The sequence below is a fragment of the Bos mutus genome, chromosome 6 (assembly GCF_027580195.1).
Source record: "Bos mutus isolate GX-2022 chromosome 6, NWIPB_WYAK_1.1, whole genome shotgun sequence".
Classification (NCBI taxonomy): domain Eukaryota; kingdom Metazoa; phylum Chordata; class Mammalia; order Artiodactyla; family Bovidae; genus Bos; species Bos mutus.
Genome location: NC_091622.1, coordinates 67,129,652 through 67,144,323, shown reverse-complemented (window position 1 = coordinate 67,144,323; position 14,672 = coordinate 67,129,652). Strand labels below are relative to the sequence as shown.

At 46.6% G+C, this 14,672-nt stretch overlaps 2 protein-coding genes across 2 annotated transcripts; both read right to left on the bottom strand.

Annotated features, from left to right (window-relative positions):
* Nucleotides 1-865: 865 nt before the first annotated feature.
* Nucleotides 866-4,832, bottom strand: ZAR1 (zygote arrest 1). Its single transcript, XM_005897627.2, has 4 exons — nucleotides 3,993-4,832; nucleotides 2,434-2,526; nucleotides 2,276-2,350; nucleotides 866-1,176 (listed from the first exon to the last, which is right to left on the bottom strand). The coding sequence occupies exons 1-4, from the start codon at nucleotides 4,830-4,832 to the stop codon at nucleotides 1,033-1,035; spliced, it is 1,152 nt and encodes a 383-aa protein (XP_005897689.2). The 3' UTR covers nucleotides 866-1,032.
* A 1,093-nt stretch (nucleotides 4,833-5,925) lies between these two features.
* SLC10A4 (solute carrier family 10 member 4) lies at nucleotides 5,926-11,622 on the bottom strand. Its single transcript, XM_070372940.1, has 3 exons — nucleotides 10,913-11,622; nucleotides 9,947-10,157; nucleotides 5,926-6,772 (listed from the first exon to the last, which is right to left on the bottom strand). Exons 1-3 carry the CDS (start codon nucleotides 11,533-11,535, stop codon nucleotides 6,260-6,262), a joined length of 1,347 nt encoding a protein of 448 aa, XP_070229041.1. The 5' UTR covers nucleotides 11,536-11,622; the 3' UTR covers nucleotides 5,926-6,259.
* Nucleotides 11,623-14,672: the final 3,050 nt, after the last annotated feature.

Below are 14,672 nucleotides of genomic sequence, written 5' to 3'. Positions count from 1 at the left end.
ATGTTTAACAGACTCACTATATACACGGTTGCTCTAAGGTAGTAAGGGTTAACTGAAGTAGGATGGTTAGAAATTTGGAGGGCATAATTAGCACCTGGTTCCAATTATGTTGTTTCTGTAACCAGGAAACCAATAGCTCTCAACTCTGATTTCATTAGAATCCCTCCTGTCATACCCCACCCCCACCAATGCTCCAGGGTCTCGGTGTTTTCTTGGTAATCTAGCAGAAAGCTATTAGGCACAGTTAGGATAGTGCTAAATGGTGCCAAACACTTTCCACCTACAGAACTGCAAGTCCACAATGACAAAGGCTAAAGCTGCCTCCAACTTCATCTTTAAATACATTTAGGAGACCTTATTTTTTTTAAATGTTCCATTACCAGCTGAAGTTCATTTGAAGTTATTTAACATCTAAAAACTGCCCTCGGCGCCCCCCACCCATTCCAGTCCACATCTGTTCCGTATCTGTGACGCTGTCAGCAAGTCAGGTTCTCAGAGCCTTTGTCCCTCAGCACCTACTACACTGAGGTAATCTGGAGGCCGTCCACTCCCGGTTGCGACTGGGTTACCCATCGCCCCTGTCCCCTCAAACATCAAGGCCTAGCTCTGCCTTCACCTCCTGCAGAAGAATGCTCATTTTAATAGATGGCTTTTTTGTTCAATTAATTTCTTATAGGCATCAGACCTACAAGCAATAAACATCCCATCAGTGAGCCCCTTCATACTGTCAAGTAATGACTAGCCTAACTCAGAGCCTGGCTGCTCCATAAGCAATGGACAAATGCTAAAGTAACAAGCACAGACCGTTAAGACAGGCTCTCCTATGGATTTTATGCAATGTATCAACTGTTTTGCAATGCTTTTATTTTACAGTTTTGCCAAACAACAGCCTTTCACGAAGTATTTCGAGGGAGCGGCAGAAGAGGAGGAGGGACATGGGGGGCAAAAAAGCTCAGCTCGCTTTTCTGCTCCAGCAGCACACATTCACAGTGGGACCTCAGTTTTCTTGGGTTTTTTTCCCCCGCCATTCACTTAAATGATATATTTGAAACTGAAAGTGCTATCACAGGATAGGCGTTTGCCTTTGCATCTCCCACACAAATCTTGACGGTGGGGCCTTTTGGGGTCCACATGGCGAAGTTTCACTGGGCAGGAGCATCTAGTCTGTTTACAATTCTGAAAAAGATCAAAGTGAGACATGCATACAGAAGATAAACCCTTGGTGATGTCCTGGAACTTCAAAGTTGTTTCTCTAGTCCGTTCAAATACTAACTGAATGCACACTAAGCAAGGTTCTGTCCGCAAGGACAGGAATGGGAGAACAGAAGCACTTCCGTCATGCGCTCCTGCTCCCATTTTGCATAGGATTCAATTCTGAATTGTGAAGCTTCTTTTGAAGACGTTTTAAGAGGAAATCTTTTCCTACCCTTGAAGCCAGGGTGGAGAGCCACCAGGTAGGAGAGAGGAGTCTGACAACAAAAGTGAAGGTGTGAGGCCAGGAGCTAGTAGCAGGCCCGGCACCAGTGGCTGACCTTGGCCCTCTCCCTGCTGCAAAGGACCTCAAGCTGAGGCAGAAGGCAGAACAACAGCTGCTGGGCCAAGAGCAGAGCTGTGAGTGAGTTCGATTTCCTTGTCCGATTCCTCTCTACTTTAGAACTTGCTCTACTCTCAGAGTCAAGGGCATTGATTAGGCTGTCTCAACTGGCAAGCCAAGGTCCGCTAGCAGTGTGGTAACAGCCTAGTCTGTTCTTCCCTCTCTGATTATCACAGTCCATTATCACAAGGCAGTGCTCATTTAACAAGCAACCTGTTACCACTCAACCTGACATTCCTTTCTGAACTAAGGCAAAACAGAAAGCTCTGAAAAACTCGCATTTTTACTAAATACTTATAACTTGGGTACATGCTTCATGAAATGTATTTGCATAAAATCGTCAGCCTCTACTACCTCATGTTAAAAGGTATTCTGTTCTTTAAGTTTACTCTCTCCTGAACTGGACTGAGTGTCAGGTAAAGCAAACATTCTTCCACGTTGCAAATGAGACGACAGTCTCCAGAGATGTTCACACGACCAAGGTTTACAAGAGCAGGAGGAAACGATCACCGAGGCCTGGCTTCCCAGTTGAGTATTATTTCTACAACTCCTTCCAGAAAGGAATCAAAACCTCAGGTCACTGGGAATCTAGGCTCTCTTAGGAAAAAATATTCAAGAAACTACTCCTAAACCTTCTCATCACTATCTAGTTCACACATAAAATGCAAGCGTTCAATTTACTTGGCAGGTGATATCCTCCACTCGGTAAGGGTTATAAGACTTCTGGCATGTTCGGCAAAACTGCTTGTAGTAAACCTGATGGGACAAAGGAAAAACTTAAAGTCCAAACCCTCCTGAACCTTCCGTCAGGATGACGCTGGTGACAGGGCATTGCTTACCTTGTTAGTGCCCTGTACACACCACACATAGGCACTTTCCCAGCGGATATTGCAGTCCTTGCAGTGATAGTAGCCATACTTCTGCTCTAAGAACTGAGCGAAAGAACAGCAGAGTTTAACCAACTTGCCATCAGAATCAGCCTTCATCTCAAGCAGCCTGGAAAGGATCTGATACTTAAAACTGGCACTCTGCTTCAGATCATGGAGGAAAGTAGAATCAGGTTCAAGGTGGTCTCCAGAAGGTAACAGTTAGGAAAGCTAATAGCTTAATCAAGTATTGAATAGAAAAGCATGGGCCCACAAAAGTTTGTGTTCCACATTCACTTGGTTCAAGTAGCAGTTTACTAAGCAGGTGTTTTCCTGCAGACAGGCAAGGGGAAAGCCAAAAATACAGGGTTCCTGAATCTTGGGATTCTGGAGGGAGGGTTTTTCTTTCTGTAAAATAGGTCTGATCTTAGCACACACACAAATGAGGTAGTCAAACAGAAGAAATAAGACTGCACCCTAAAATAATCTTGGGTGAACACCTTGAAAAAAAAAGCTCTTTATGTTGCTAATTAAGTTTCTACCAAATGGTGCTGAGAGTTGAAAATATGGATAAGCCATTAATTCATACACAATATGAACAAAAGTAGTATTACCTTATTCTTTAAGTTATTCTCAGCAACAAGTTACAGACAAGTTTTTCAGGTTAGGTCTTTAGGATTGGAAGGAACTTTGGAAGACTCAGCATTTTCACAGGTGAGCAAACTCAAGTCCAGGAAGGTTAAACGTTGAGTATCAACACAGTTTGGAGCGGTCATAGCTTGTGTACAAATCTGTTTCACTCTCTTTGCTTCCCGGACCCCGACTAAATAGCCTTGAGGGCTTGGAGGAGATATCAGAAGGATTCCTCCAGGCCTCTTACTATTTCTCACGTCTTTCTCCTCCGCTGGGTTACAACCCCTCAGTGCGCTCCAGCTCTTTAGCGTTCAGGCAACTACCACATGGCCCTCCACGCCTGCTGCTCCTGGGTAGCAATGCACGGCAGTGCGCACGCTCCAGCAGTACCATCAGATTTCTGAATAGGGGTGCGTCTTAAATGCAAGGTAAAATCCTGACCAGGACCCCAGTAGTCAATGGTTACAGTTTCTAACACACTGAATTCAAAACAGAGAGTGGGATCCACGGGAATCGACTCTCCTGGCCAATAAGTTCACTTTCTCATGTTCTGAGACCCATCCTGGATCATCCAGCGTACAATGTATTTGCTGTATACAGCTGACTACACTCTGGCGGTCAGCAAATACTCTCGGAATAAGAATGTTAAGAGCTTTTCTACAGTCACCCCTGTGCAGCTGCAGTTCTACGATAATAGCAACAAGCACACTACACTCGATTTAATGCTGACGGAGAAAGACTTCAGCAGCCACCGAAAGGCACCGAAGCTTGCCGGCGCGTAAAGGGAGCGCGCGCTACCACGTGTCGAGAGCAGCCGAGGGCGGGCACCCGGACGCGGATGGGAGCCAACACAACTCTGGGGGATCCCCTGCCAGTTCCCGGGCTGACTCGGGTCTCACCTGGAAGCGCAGGCGCTCCTTGCTCGGCTGGGGGCTCCGGGGCGACGATCTCTCGCCAGCGGTGTCCGGGACCCTGGCAACGGGCGGGGGCTGCTCGCGGCTTGCCGGTACTGCGGCCTGGGCCTCGTCCTCCTCAGGCTGCAGCTGCAGGGAAACCTTCCTCGCCGACCCGTCTCCCTCCTCGGGGCCTCGGGGCCTCGCAGGTGGCGGCCCTCGCTCAGTCTCCGGCTCCCCGGGCCTCTGCTGGCCCGCCGCGGCCTCGGCCCCCTCCAGGAGGGTGGCTAGGCAGCGGGAGGTCACGGGCGAGTACACAGCCAGGGTGCGCAGGAAACGCACGCGCCGCGGGGCGCGGCTCGGCGGGCTGTCCTGCTCCGGGCCCCGGCGGGCGCGCTGCGGGGAGGCCGGGCAGCTGCCGCCCGCGTCCGCCGCGCCCTCGGGATCCGGACTCGGGCCGGACTCGCGGGCCCTGTGCCCCAGCGTCCGCCGCCCCAGCGAGCACTGCACCGATACGTCGCGGAACGGGTTCACCTGCACCGCCGCGTCCCGAGTGCTGGCCGGGCGGGGGCCCACCTGCGACAGCAGGGCCATGAGCTGCGCGCGCTGGTAGCTGTGGACGTACTCGGCGGCCGCCAGCTGCCCGTGGCCCGGGAACGACGACGAGGCCGCGCCGTCAGAGGAGGAGGAAACGGGAGGGTAGCCCCCGCCCCGGGGTCGCCAGCCACCCTCGTCCGCCCCGCTTTTTCCCTTGGCGGCGGCGGCCGGGTAGAGGCACCGGTACGAGTAGAGAGCGCACGCCGGGTACAGGTAACCATCCAGGACGACGTCCCCCAGGGCAGCCATCAGTGTACCCCTGCCGCCTGCCCGTCGGCCCCGGCGCCCTAAATAGACGACCTACCAGGGGCAGTCGGACGCGGGCCCCACCCCCGCGGCCAGCGCTGTGCTGGGGCAGCGCCCCACCCCCACCCCCCGCACCCTTCCCGCCACCCACTGGTGTCCTAGCTTCCTCGCCGAAGGGTTCCCTCCCCGACCTTGGTGTGGGAATATTCCACACCCGGAGGTCGGCACGAATATTCTTAAGATGATCTGCAAAGAAAGCTTTCTTTGCGATGCAAAACTGATCTGGAAGTGAACTTGCCCCAGGTGAAGAAGATACCCGCAGAACCATCCCGCGGATTAACCGAGCCAGGTGATAGCCGTTCCTCGGTTATTGTCTGCGCCGCCTTCGAAGCTGAGGCTAGGCTGGGTGCCTCTGGCTAGTGAGCAAAAATGAGAAGGTTTGGGGAGACTACTTGGGGTCTGATAACCTACGATCTCAGATTATATGTTATTTAATCATCTCAGAGTTGCTCTGAGAAATCTACGCATTGAACCCTTTCAGTAAGTGCATAGGGAAAGCACTCTAGGGCATCGTATCTAGGCTAATTGTTTTCTCCCTTGGAAGACTTACTCCCTCCCCGCCTCCCCGCCTCCTCCGTCCCCCGCCCATCTCAAATGGTGACCAGGAGGTGCTGTTAAGTACCACCAGGGATTGCTCTTCTCTGGGGAGGATAGTCGTTCCACAGATTTTTTTGACCAAATAAACTTTGCAAAGGAAAACTGATTTAGACTGTGTTTACATAAACGCTGAAGATGGAACCAGTCCCCAGTTGAAAAGCAAGTGCCTCGTTCACTAGAAACATGTCGGCTGTTCATTACAAATAGATATCAGATCAAGTAATCAAATACATTAATGTAATTTTTCCCTGATTTGAAACAGGTTGGACAATGAGATATTATATTTCATTGTTTAATTGACCTGTTTGGGGATTTGTCTGAATACAGGTCAAATTTTAACAGTGTCAAGTATTTATAAACTGAGCAAGCACACTTTGTTTTAACAACAATTACATTCAACTCAATTATGCTTTACAAATATAGCATGTTTTTACTCATATAAGATAGTGCATCAAAATTCTACATTTCCAAGACCCTGTTTAACATATTTGAAACAGTCATAGATACTGGTCATGGTGAAAACCAAAAAGCACACTTGTTCAGGCCAGCAACCTCGCAGTCCCAGGTGCAAGTTACTTCACAACACTGATTTGTAGTTTATGTAAATGCTTGGGTAATATACCAATGCAACCTTATGGTGGGTAGATCAAAATCGTTACATGTATAATGATGTGAACCAGCTGTTGTTCTTTATGTAAACCATAGACACTACCACAGACCATAAATATGAAGTAGTATTTCAGCAAGATAAACTCTCCTGTGTATCTCCATATTTAGAGTGAAGTCTGAGTGGTTTCCATCATAATTAAATTATCTGCTTTCACTGTGCCATAGGATGTGTCTGCCATTTCCTCTTCTTTCAGTTTCTTATAAGAAATATCTGTATCTTCATCTTCATCTAGAGGATCTTGCTTGTGCAGTACTCCGCTTCCATACATTTTATATATTAAAACAAAAATCCCTGCTTCTGCAGACTGGAAAAGGGCATAAAGCAAGGGAAACATGTACATACTTCCTATGTTTTGTGGTGGAAATGCCAGTTTCAGGATGGCGGTACAGAGCTGCACATTTTGGCTCCCTGTTTCCAGGCTCACGGTCCTCTTGCAGTTGGGCGGAAGATGGAAGAGAGTAGCTAAGCCGTAGCCTGAGGCATAGCCTGCCAAAGGCATAAAAATCGCTACCACGTAAACAGCTGCTGGAATACTGGCCAACAGTTCGGGTCCTAACATAGTGCCGGTCAATATGAAAAGGACCACCAGCGTCATTAGCAGAGACCACAGGGAAATCTAGTAAAAGAAAATAGAGAAGCCATCAAAAATAATTTGTGGAACTTCCCTGGCAGTCCAGTGGTTAAGACTCAGCTCTCCCAAAGCAGGGGGCATGGGTTCAGTCCCAGGTGGGGGAACTAAGATTGTGCAATGCCAGTATGGTATGCCCTAAAGACAACAATAAGAGTTGCAGAGGAATTCAAACAAGGGGACCCTGGACTCTTGGAAGAGGCGAGTCATCTAGTCTGATCTCCTACATATAATGAAAAGTTTTTGACATTATTTTTGAGAATGGGTAGATCACCTCAGGAGGCATCCAGGCCATGTCAGATAGCTCTGTTTGGCGACCTGCCCTTATGTCTAGTGTGCCTTCTATAACTGCTAGCCACTGTCTTGGATAGACATTCAGGAGCAACACAGACCAGACTACTCATCCTAAAAACAGCCTACACATGTTTAAAAATCAGTTATGAGGGGAAGGTTATTACTCTTCTCTGGGGGCAGATTGTCCCAGGTTTTCAGCCTCCATCCCGTAACTCTGTTTTGGAGTCCAGATTTGTTCTGAGTACTCAGTCCTGTCTGACTCTTTGCAGCCCCATGGATTGTAGCTCACCAGGCTCCTCTATCCGTGGGATTTTCCCAACAGGAATACTGTGTGTAGGTTGCCATTTCCTCCTCCAAGGGATCCTCCGGACCCAGGGATCGGACCCGCATCTCTTGCATCTCCTGCATTGGCAGGCAGATTCTTTACCACTAGCACTACCTAGGAAGCCCGACTGTTTTGAACATTTTTTTAATTTGTAAATATGCCTCTTAAAAATAGGGTGGTTAGAACTGAGCCCAATATAACAGGTATAGTCTGATGAATGGAGTAGACAGATGGATATTACTTCCCCTGAACAGGACTCCATGTTTTCCATAAGAAATTAGTTCTAGTTTTACACAGAAGATAAAAGACTATTAATTTATGCAACTGAGTGTCCAATATTTTTAACTTTCAAAATACTTTATATCTCAGAGAACTGTTAGTAACACCCAACAATTACCAACTCAGATTAGGTTAGAGAAAAGAAAAAACGTAAACATAAGATGTGAGGAATTCTTTGTAGTTCTGCAACTCCCTCCTTTTTATCTATTGATGAGAAACCTCCCACCTGTCTCTAGTGGTGCTTAGGAATTATTATATATAATAGAAAGATTTTAGATACAAAACAATTTATAAAACAGTGTGTCATCTTGATGTCTGACTGATACATTTCACTCATACAAGTAAGAAAGGCTTGTAAATAATAAGATGGAAACCTAGAAATTCTTCTTGTTCTTCAGATTGGCAGTTTGTTTTTTTTCAGTGGGGCAGAGGGTTGGGTGGGTGTTTGTGAGGAAGACAACAGTTCCAGAGACATTTAAGTGTTGCTTCTGGCTTCATAGATGTATGTGGGAAGATAATCCTTTGGAGTCTGTGGGATTGGCATATACTCTTTAAAAAATCATTCAAAATTTATCTGGGCTGGTCAAAAATCTATCCTAAAGGGTACGGAAATAAAATTATAAGATACTCATGCTACAAATGTACCAATCAAAACTTTTCTTATATTAAGTTTCAAAGTGTGTCTACATCAAAAGCTTTGACAAGAAATCTGATTCTTCATTGTGAAAATAGTGGCTCTGAATCATTTCCTTTGAACCATTTTAAATCATTTGACATTTAATACTCATTTTAAAGTGTTTGCAAAAGTATAAAAATATTATGAAGCTGATCTTATGAGTGTGCTAGTTAAGAAATGAGTCCAGCTTTAAGTTATTGGATTGTCTGTTATTTAAATATATTTATCTATTTTTAGCATGGGAATAGGGTTTTGATTGACTTTCTCTTAGAATTCCTAAGGTTTTATAGTAAATGCATCACATTAATACTCTTAGCTTAATGATCAAACTTATTAAGTTCTTAATGCTCTCAAAAATAATCTATAGTATATTATGTTTAACATTAAAATATTTATGTTTTCATGTACATATATATTTATTGGGCTTCCCTGGTGATTCAGACAGTAAAGAATCCACCTGCAATTGTTACATTCAAAGAATAGATGTTTATTACAGAGCATATTTTTTTTACTCAAGGTTGAATATATGTACTGAAAAGAGCCCTCTATTTTTCATATTAAAGTTAGCCCCTCTGTATAATCAGATTATTTTAATAAATAAAATAAGTAAAACACAAAAGATTATGTCATCTTAAATCCACATAATTTAAACATTAGGGCGAGCCTTTTTCTGTTTTCTAAAGGAATTTGCATATACACTTTATAGTAATTAGTTATATACTTTATTTAACTTCCTAAAATGAGAATCCTGTTCATGGTTTACTCTTATTTACTACTATTTTTGAGTTTTCAAAGAAAGTTTAATTTACAAATATTTAAATCTTTCTCCTCCAATCAATTTTTACAAAATCTCTACTGCTACAAAAAGCATCACTTTTTTAAAATAAAGCAATATTGGAAATATTGCACAAAATAATAGAAATCTCATCCTTTCACTAGCTTTAGAAATAATATGATATATTGCAATGGGGAAGGAAAAAAGAAACACAAATTTAGTAATGGTAATATATTCTGCATTATTTACCCAGGACCTAATTTTATTTTGTGTATTCTATTATATTCCACGATGTAATTTTTGAATTACCTTTGGTCTTATTAGTGTAAAGCTACTTTTAGAAAACTAATAAAACATTTTAAAGGAATCTGCTACAGAGTTTCTCAGAATTAGAGTTCCACTTTTAAAGAACAGAGTAATGCATTTCTAAAATACTGCACAAATCCAATTAAAATAATTTTACTTCACCTGCTTTGATTTTTAGTAATACATGACTTCTTAGTGAAAAACATGTTGCCGTTTAATTGCACAGTCATCTTTTTTCTTCATGATCTGTTTCCACCTATGAGTACTGATAGTTATGCTGTTTTTAATAAACCTTGGTATATTAATTAAAGCTGTTATTTTTAAAGTTCCAAAAGATGGGATGGAAGTTATCTTCCTGGCATAATTTTTTAAGTTTATCCATGCAAGGGCTGCCCAGTCCTTTTCTTCCTTATCCTTCTTTTCCAAACTTCTCACCATTTCAGCCATGGGTCGGAGACCAAGGACCCTCTACGAATGTAAAGGAGGCAAAGGGAAGAGTGACCTTACCTTCACAATGTAGTCAGCCACCCGGCTGTATCTATAGCGAATGAAGACGCCCAAACCGATGGGGATGAGAGTGCTGCAGAGGGTCAGGATCACTGTCCCTATGGGTAGTAACTGCACCAGGGGAGTGTCGATCCAAGGCCGGCTGTAGATCCACAGGCACAGGGGCATCAAGACCAGGGCCAGGAGAGTTGAGGAGATGGTCATGATGATACTGCAGGAAAGGGAATGGACAGAAGTTGGAACAGCTTTGAGCCAAAGAGCCTTGCTTGCACACTGGATAAAGGAGAAAGAGGGAGCCTGCAAGCCCCCCAGTTTGAAGTCAGGGGTGAACCTGCTTCATCTCAGGGGAGCACCAAGAGAGCAGCATGTCTAAGCCCAATTGAAATAGGAACTCCAGGTAAGAGATAAAAAGAATCTCAGGACTGTGGCTCTCTGCTTTCTGCAGCCTACTGCACTGGTTACCCTCTGGATGATTGTGAGGGCAAGGAATATTTTTGTTATCTTTTCTAATCCTCCAAAGCACCCTGAAGGACATGGTAAAGCTGCTGGATACTACTTGTTGGACTGACCTCAATCACAACCTTATATATGAGATTACTTTCTTTATTGGAGCCAACAGTCCTATTTTGCTTTTACATTTCCCGAGAGTCCTGGCTTCAGACTTCCCAGTTTCCTTTGTCTTCTGGGGCCCAGACCTGCACTGACAGTGCAACAGTCAGGGCGGGTGGGGAGAGAGCTAGGGGTGAGACCCCCAGACCTCAGAGCACCTCTGTTCCCATCTAGATCTTCTCCCCTCCAACCCTATCTCTTCTGCCTGGACATCACCCTCATCTCCAGTTTCTTTGCAGCTCTTCCGCACCATGCTAACCGCCTCTACTTCCTCCCTCCTTGGTCTTGAACCCGTGGCTGTAAACGCGGTTGACGGCGATTAGATAGACGGCTATGGGACCGTAAGCAGCTCCGTACCTGAGGTTCATGTCGCCGTCCACGAGCAGGGACATGAGGTTGGAGAGATTCCCGCCGGGACAGCAGCCACACAGGAGCACCGCCACGGCGGCCGAGCCGTCCAGGGAGAAGGCGAGCGCCAGCAAGAAGGCCAGCAGCGGCAGGAAGCCGAACTGGCAGAGCGCGGCCAGCAGCGCGCCCACCGGCCGGCGGACGTGCGCCCCGAAGTGGTTCCCGTCCACCGTGCAGCCCAGGCCCAGCATGGTGATGCACAGGGCGGCGCCCACCAACACGTTCAGCCCATGGTTCAGCGGCGTGTCCCAGAACGGGGGCTCGTGGGCCGCCTCGGGCCGAGCGAACAAGGTCGGGCTTGGGCCACCCGCGCCGCCCGCGAAGCTGCCGGCCGTCGGCGCCGGGGTCGGAGTGGGGCCGGGGCTGAAACTGACTCCGGGCCCGGGTGCCACACTGAGCACGGGGCCGGGGCCGGCGCTGGAGGCCGGCGCGAGGGGTGCGTCCGGGCCGGGACTCAGGCTGCTGGCGGTGGGCGACAAGGTGTAATTGTCCGGGGGCAGTGTGGACTGGCCAAAGAGCAGGGTGCCATTGTCGGTGCCGAAAAGCAGGGTGGCGTTGTCGGTGCTGTCCATGGCTCTGTCGGGGGAGGCAGCGGATCTGGCTCTTGCCTGCCCTGCGGACGTCTCTTACCTCCCGCCGCGCGGGCCTCCCTGCGCCTTCGATCGCCACCGCCGTCCGTCTGTCTGTCCGCCAGTCCGCAGCTGCCAAACGGAACTCAATTGCAAGGCTCTGCTGCGCGCGGCTGACGTCTGGGGCGGCCGGTTGGTCCTCGGCTGTGGTGGGGCGGAGTGGGCGGCGGGGGCCGGAGAGGGGCGGTGGAGGGTTGGCCGGCGCCCGCTGGCTGGCACTTAAGAAAGCGCAGCCCCCGAGGGTGAACCCAATCGCTGGGCCCCCCGCGCCCGCAGGCCCCGCCTTCGCCGGTCGAGTCCCTCCTTTTAATCACCAGTAAGTGGTTCTGTAAGAGTGTAGCCAGGGGCGGAACAAAGACCTGACAAAGGACAACAAGAAGAAAAAAACAGAAAAAACCGTGCCTGGCTGCTGATCAAGTTCTCTGATGGTCTCTGTCTCTTTGATAATGAAATCTGGACATCCAGACACATAAGAGAGAGAGAAAGCTGGTCTATGCACGCACATACATCATACAGACTGTTCAAAGAGCCTGCAACCCCGAGTGTTGCGAGGGATGCTTGACTTCATAGGAATGGCTCTCTGGTAGCAAGACACAACACTTGTGTTCTGACAACGTAGAAAGTAATAAAATATATTGGTGGGGTTTGGGCCAGGTCTTGTGCAAGTGCGTATGCATTATTTTATTTGATTTTCTCTCAGCAGAGCCTTGGGAGAGATCCTGTTAGCTCGATTTTTCCACACCAGGAATCCGAGGCACAGGGAAATCTCAGCCTCATCAGCCAAATCCACAAGCACCTGACTCTGTTCATCGGGATATGGTGTTAAAGCACTGCAGGGGAAGAGCTCTGCTAAGAAAAGTCTCCGTGAAAAATGTGTGTTTGGGAATTTTTGGCAGATGGGGAAAGGCTACTTCAGTGGTCATAGATTTATGAAGTGATTTGAGTATAGCCCAGGCTTTAGGATTAAAGAACTGAAAAGAATTAAAGTGGTGAGGTTCCCCGCTTCAGACAGGTTTATCCAGAAAACAAATCAAATACAGAGTTCTTGGGAGTGTTGACTTAACAACTTTATGTGAGTCCCTGGGTGCATCTGCAAAGGAAAGGGACCTCCCTGCATATCAAGAAGCCATGGAGAAGGCATCTGGCTGACTGAAGTGACTATAACCTGATAGCCAGTTGAGCTGTGAAAGCCAACAGCAGGGATTTCTAGGCTGAAGTCTTAGTTCAGGTTTAGTCTGTATGGAGCCAAGATCCTCGAGTGAATTCTTCCTCCTGGAAACTTGTCCCTACCCCCATTTTCTACATCAGTGGAGACTGGGTGACTTCCATTTCCCAATGATGCACTGAGTTCATATGTTTATATTTCAGTTCAGTTCAGTTCAGTCGCTCAGTTGTGTCCAATCTTTGCGACCCCATGGCTTCCCTGTCCTTCACCATCTCCAGGAGCTTGCTCAAACTCATATTTATCCAGTCGGTGATGCCATCCAACCATCTCATCCTCTGTCATCCCCTTCTCCACCTGCATTCAATCTTTCCCAATGTTAAGGTCTTTTTCAAATGAGTCAGCTCTTCACATCAGGTGGCCAAAGTATTGGAGCTTCAGCATCAGTCCTTCCAATGAACATTCAGCACTGATTTCCTTTAGAATTGACTGTTTCGATCTCCTTGCATCAATTCTTCGGCACTCAGCTTTCTTTATGGTCCAACTCTCACATCCATTAATGACTGCTGGAAAAACCATAGTGTTGACTAGATGGACCTTTGTTGGCGAAGTAATGTCTCTGCTTTTTCATATGCTGTCTAGGTTTGTCATAGCTTTTCTTCCTAGGAGCAAGCATCTTTTAATTTTATGGCTGCACTCACCATCTGCAGTGACTTTGGAGGCCAAGAAAATAAAGTTTGTCACTGTTTGCATTGTTTCCCCATCTATTTGCCATGAAGTAATGGGACCAGATGCCATGATCTTAGTATTTTTTGAATGTTGAGTTTTAAATCAGCTTTTTCACTCTCCTCTTTCACTTTCATCAAGAGACTCTTTAGTTTCTCTTTGCTTTCTGTCAAAGCAAAGTTTCTCTTTGCTTTGTGATGTCATCTGCATATCTGCTGCTGCTGCTGCTAAGTTGTTTCAGTCGTGTCCAACTCTGTGCGACCCCATAAACAGAAACCCGCCAGGCTCCTCCATCCATGGGATTTTCCAGGCAAGAGTACTGGAGTCGGTTGCCATTGCCTTCTCCATCTGCATATCTGAGGTTATTGCTATTTCTCCTGGCAATCCTAATTCCAGCTTGTGCTTCATCCAGCCTGGCATTTCCCATGATGTACTCTGCATAGAAGTTAAATAAGCAGGGTGACAATATACAGCCTTGATGTACTCCTTTCCGAGTTTGGAACCAGTCTGTTGTTCCATGTCTGGTTCTAACTATTGCTTCTTGACCTGCATACAGATTTCTCCAGAGGAAGGTAAGGTGGTCTAGCATTCCCATCTCTTTAAGAATTTTCCACAGTTTGTTGTGATCCACACAATCAAAGGCTTTGGCATAGTCAATAAAGCAGAAATAGATGTTTTTTTGGAACTCTCTTGCTTTTTCGATGATCCAATTGATGTTGGCAATTTGATCTCTGGTTCCTCTGCTTTTTCTAAATCCAGCTTGAACATCTGGAAGTTCTCTGTTCATGTACTGTTGAAGTCTGGCTTGGAGAATTTGGGGCATTACTTTGCTAGTGTGTGAGATGAGTGCAATTGTGCGGTAGTTTGAGCATTCTTTGGCATTGCCTTTCTTTAGGATTGGAATGAAAACTGACCTTTTCCAGTCCTGTGGCCACTGCTGAGTTTTCCAAATTTGCTGGTATATTGAATACAGCAAAGGTCCATCTAGTCAAGGCTATGGTTTTTCCAGTGGTCATGTGTGGATGTGAGTTGGACTATAAAGAAAGCTGAGTGCCAAAGAATTGATGCTTTTGAACTGTGGTGTTGGAGAAGACTCTTGAGAGTCCCTTGGACTGCAAGGAGATCCAACCAGTCCATCCTAAAGGAGATCAGTCCTGGGTGTTCATTGGAAGGACTGATGTTGAAGCTGAAA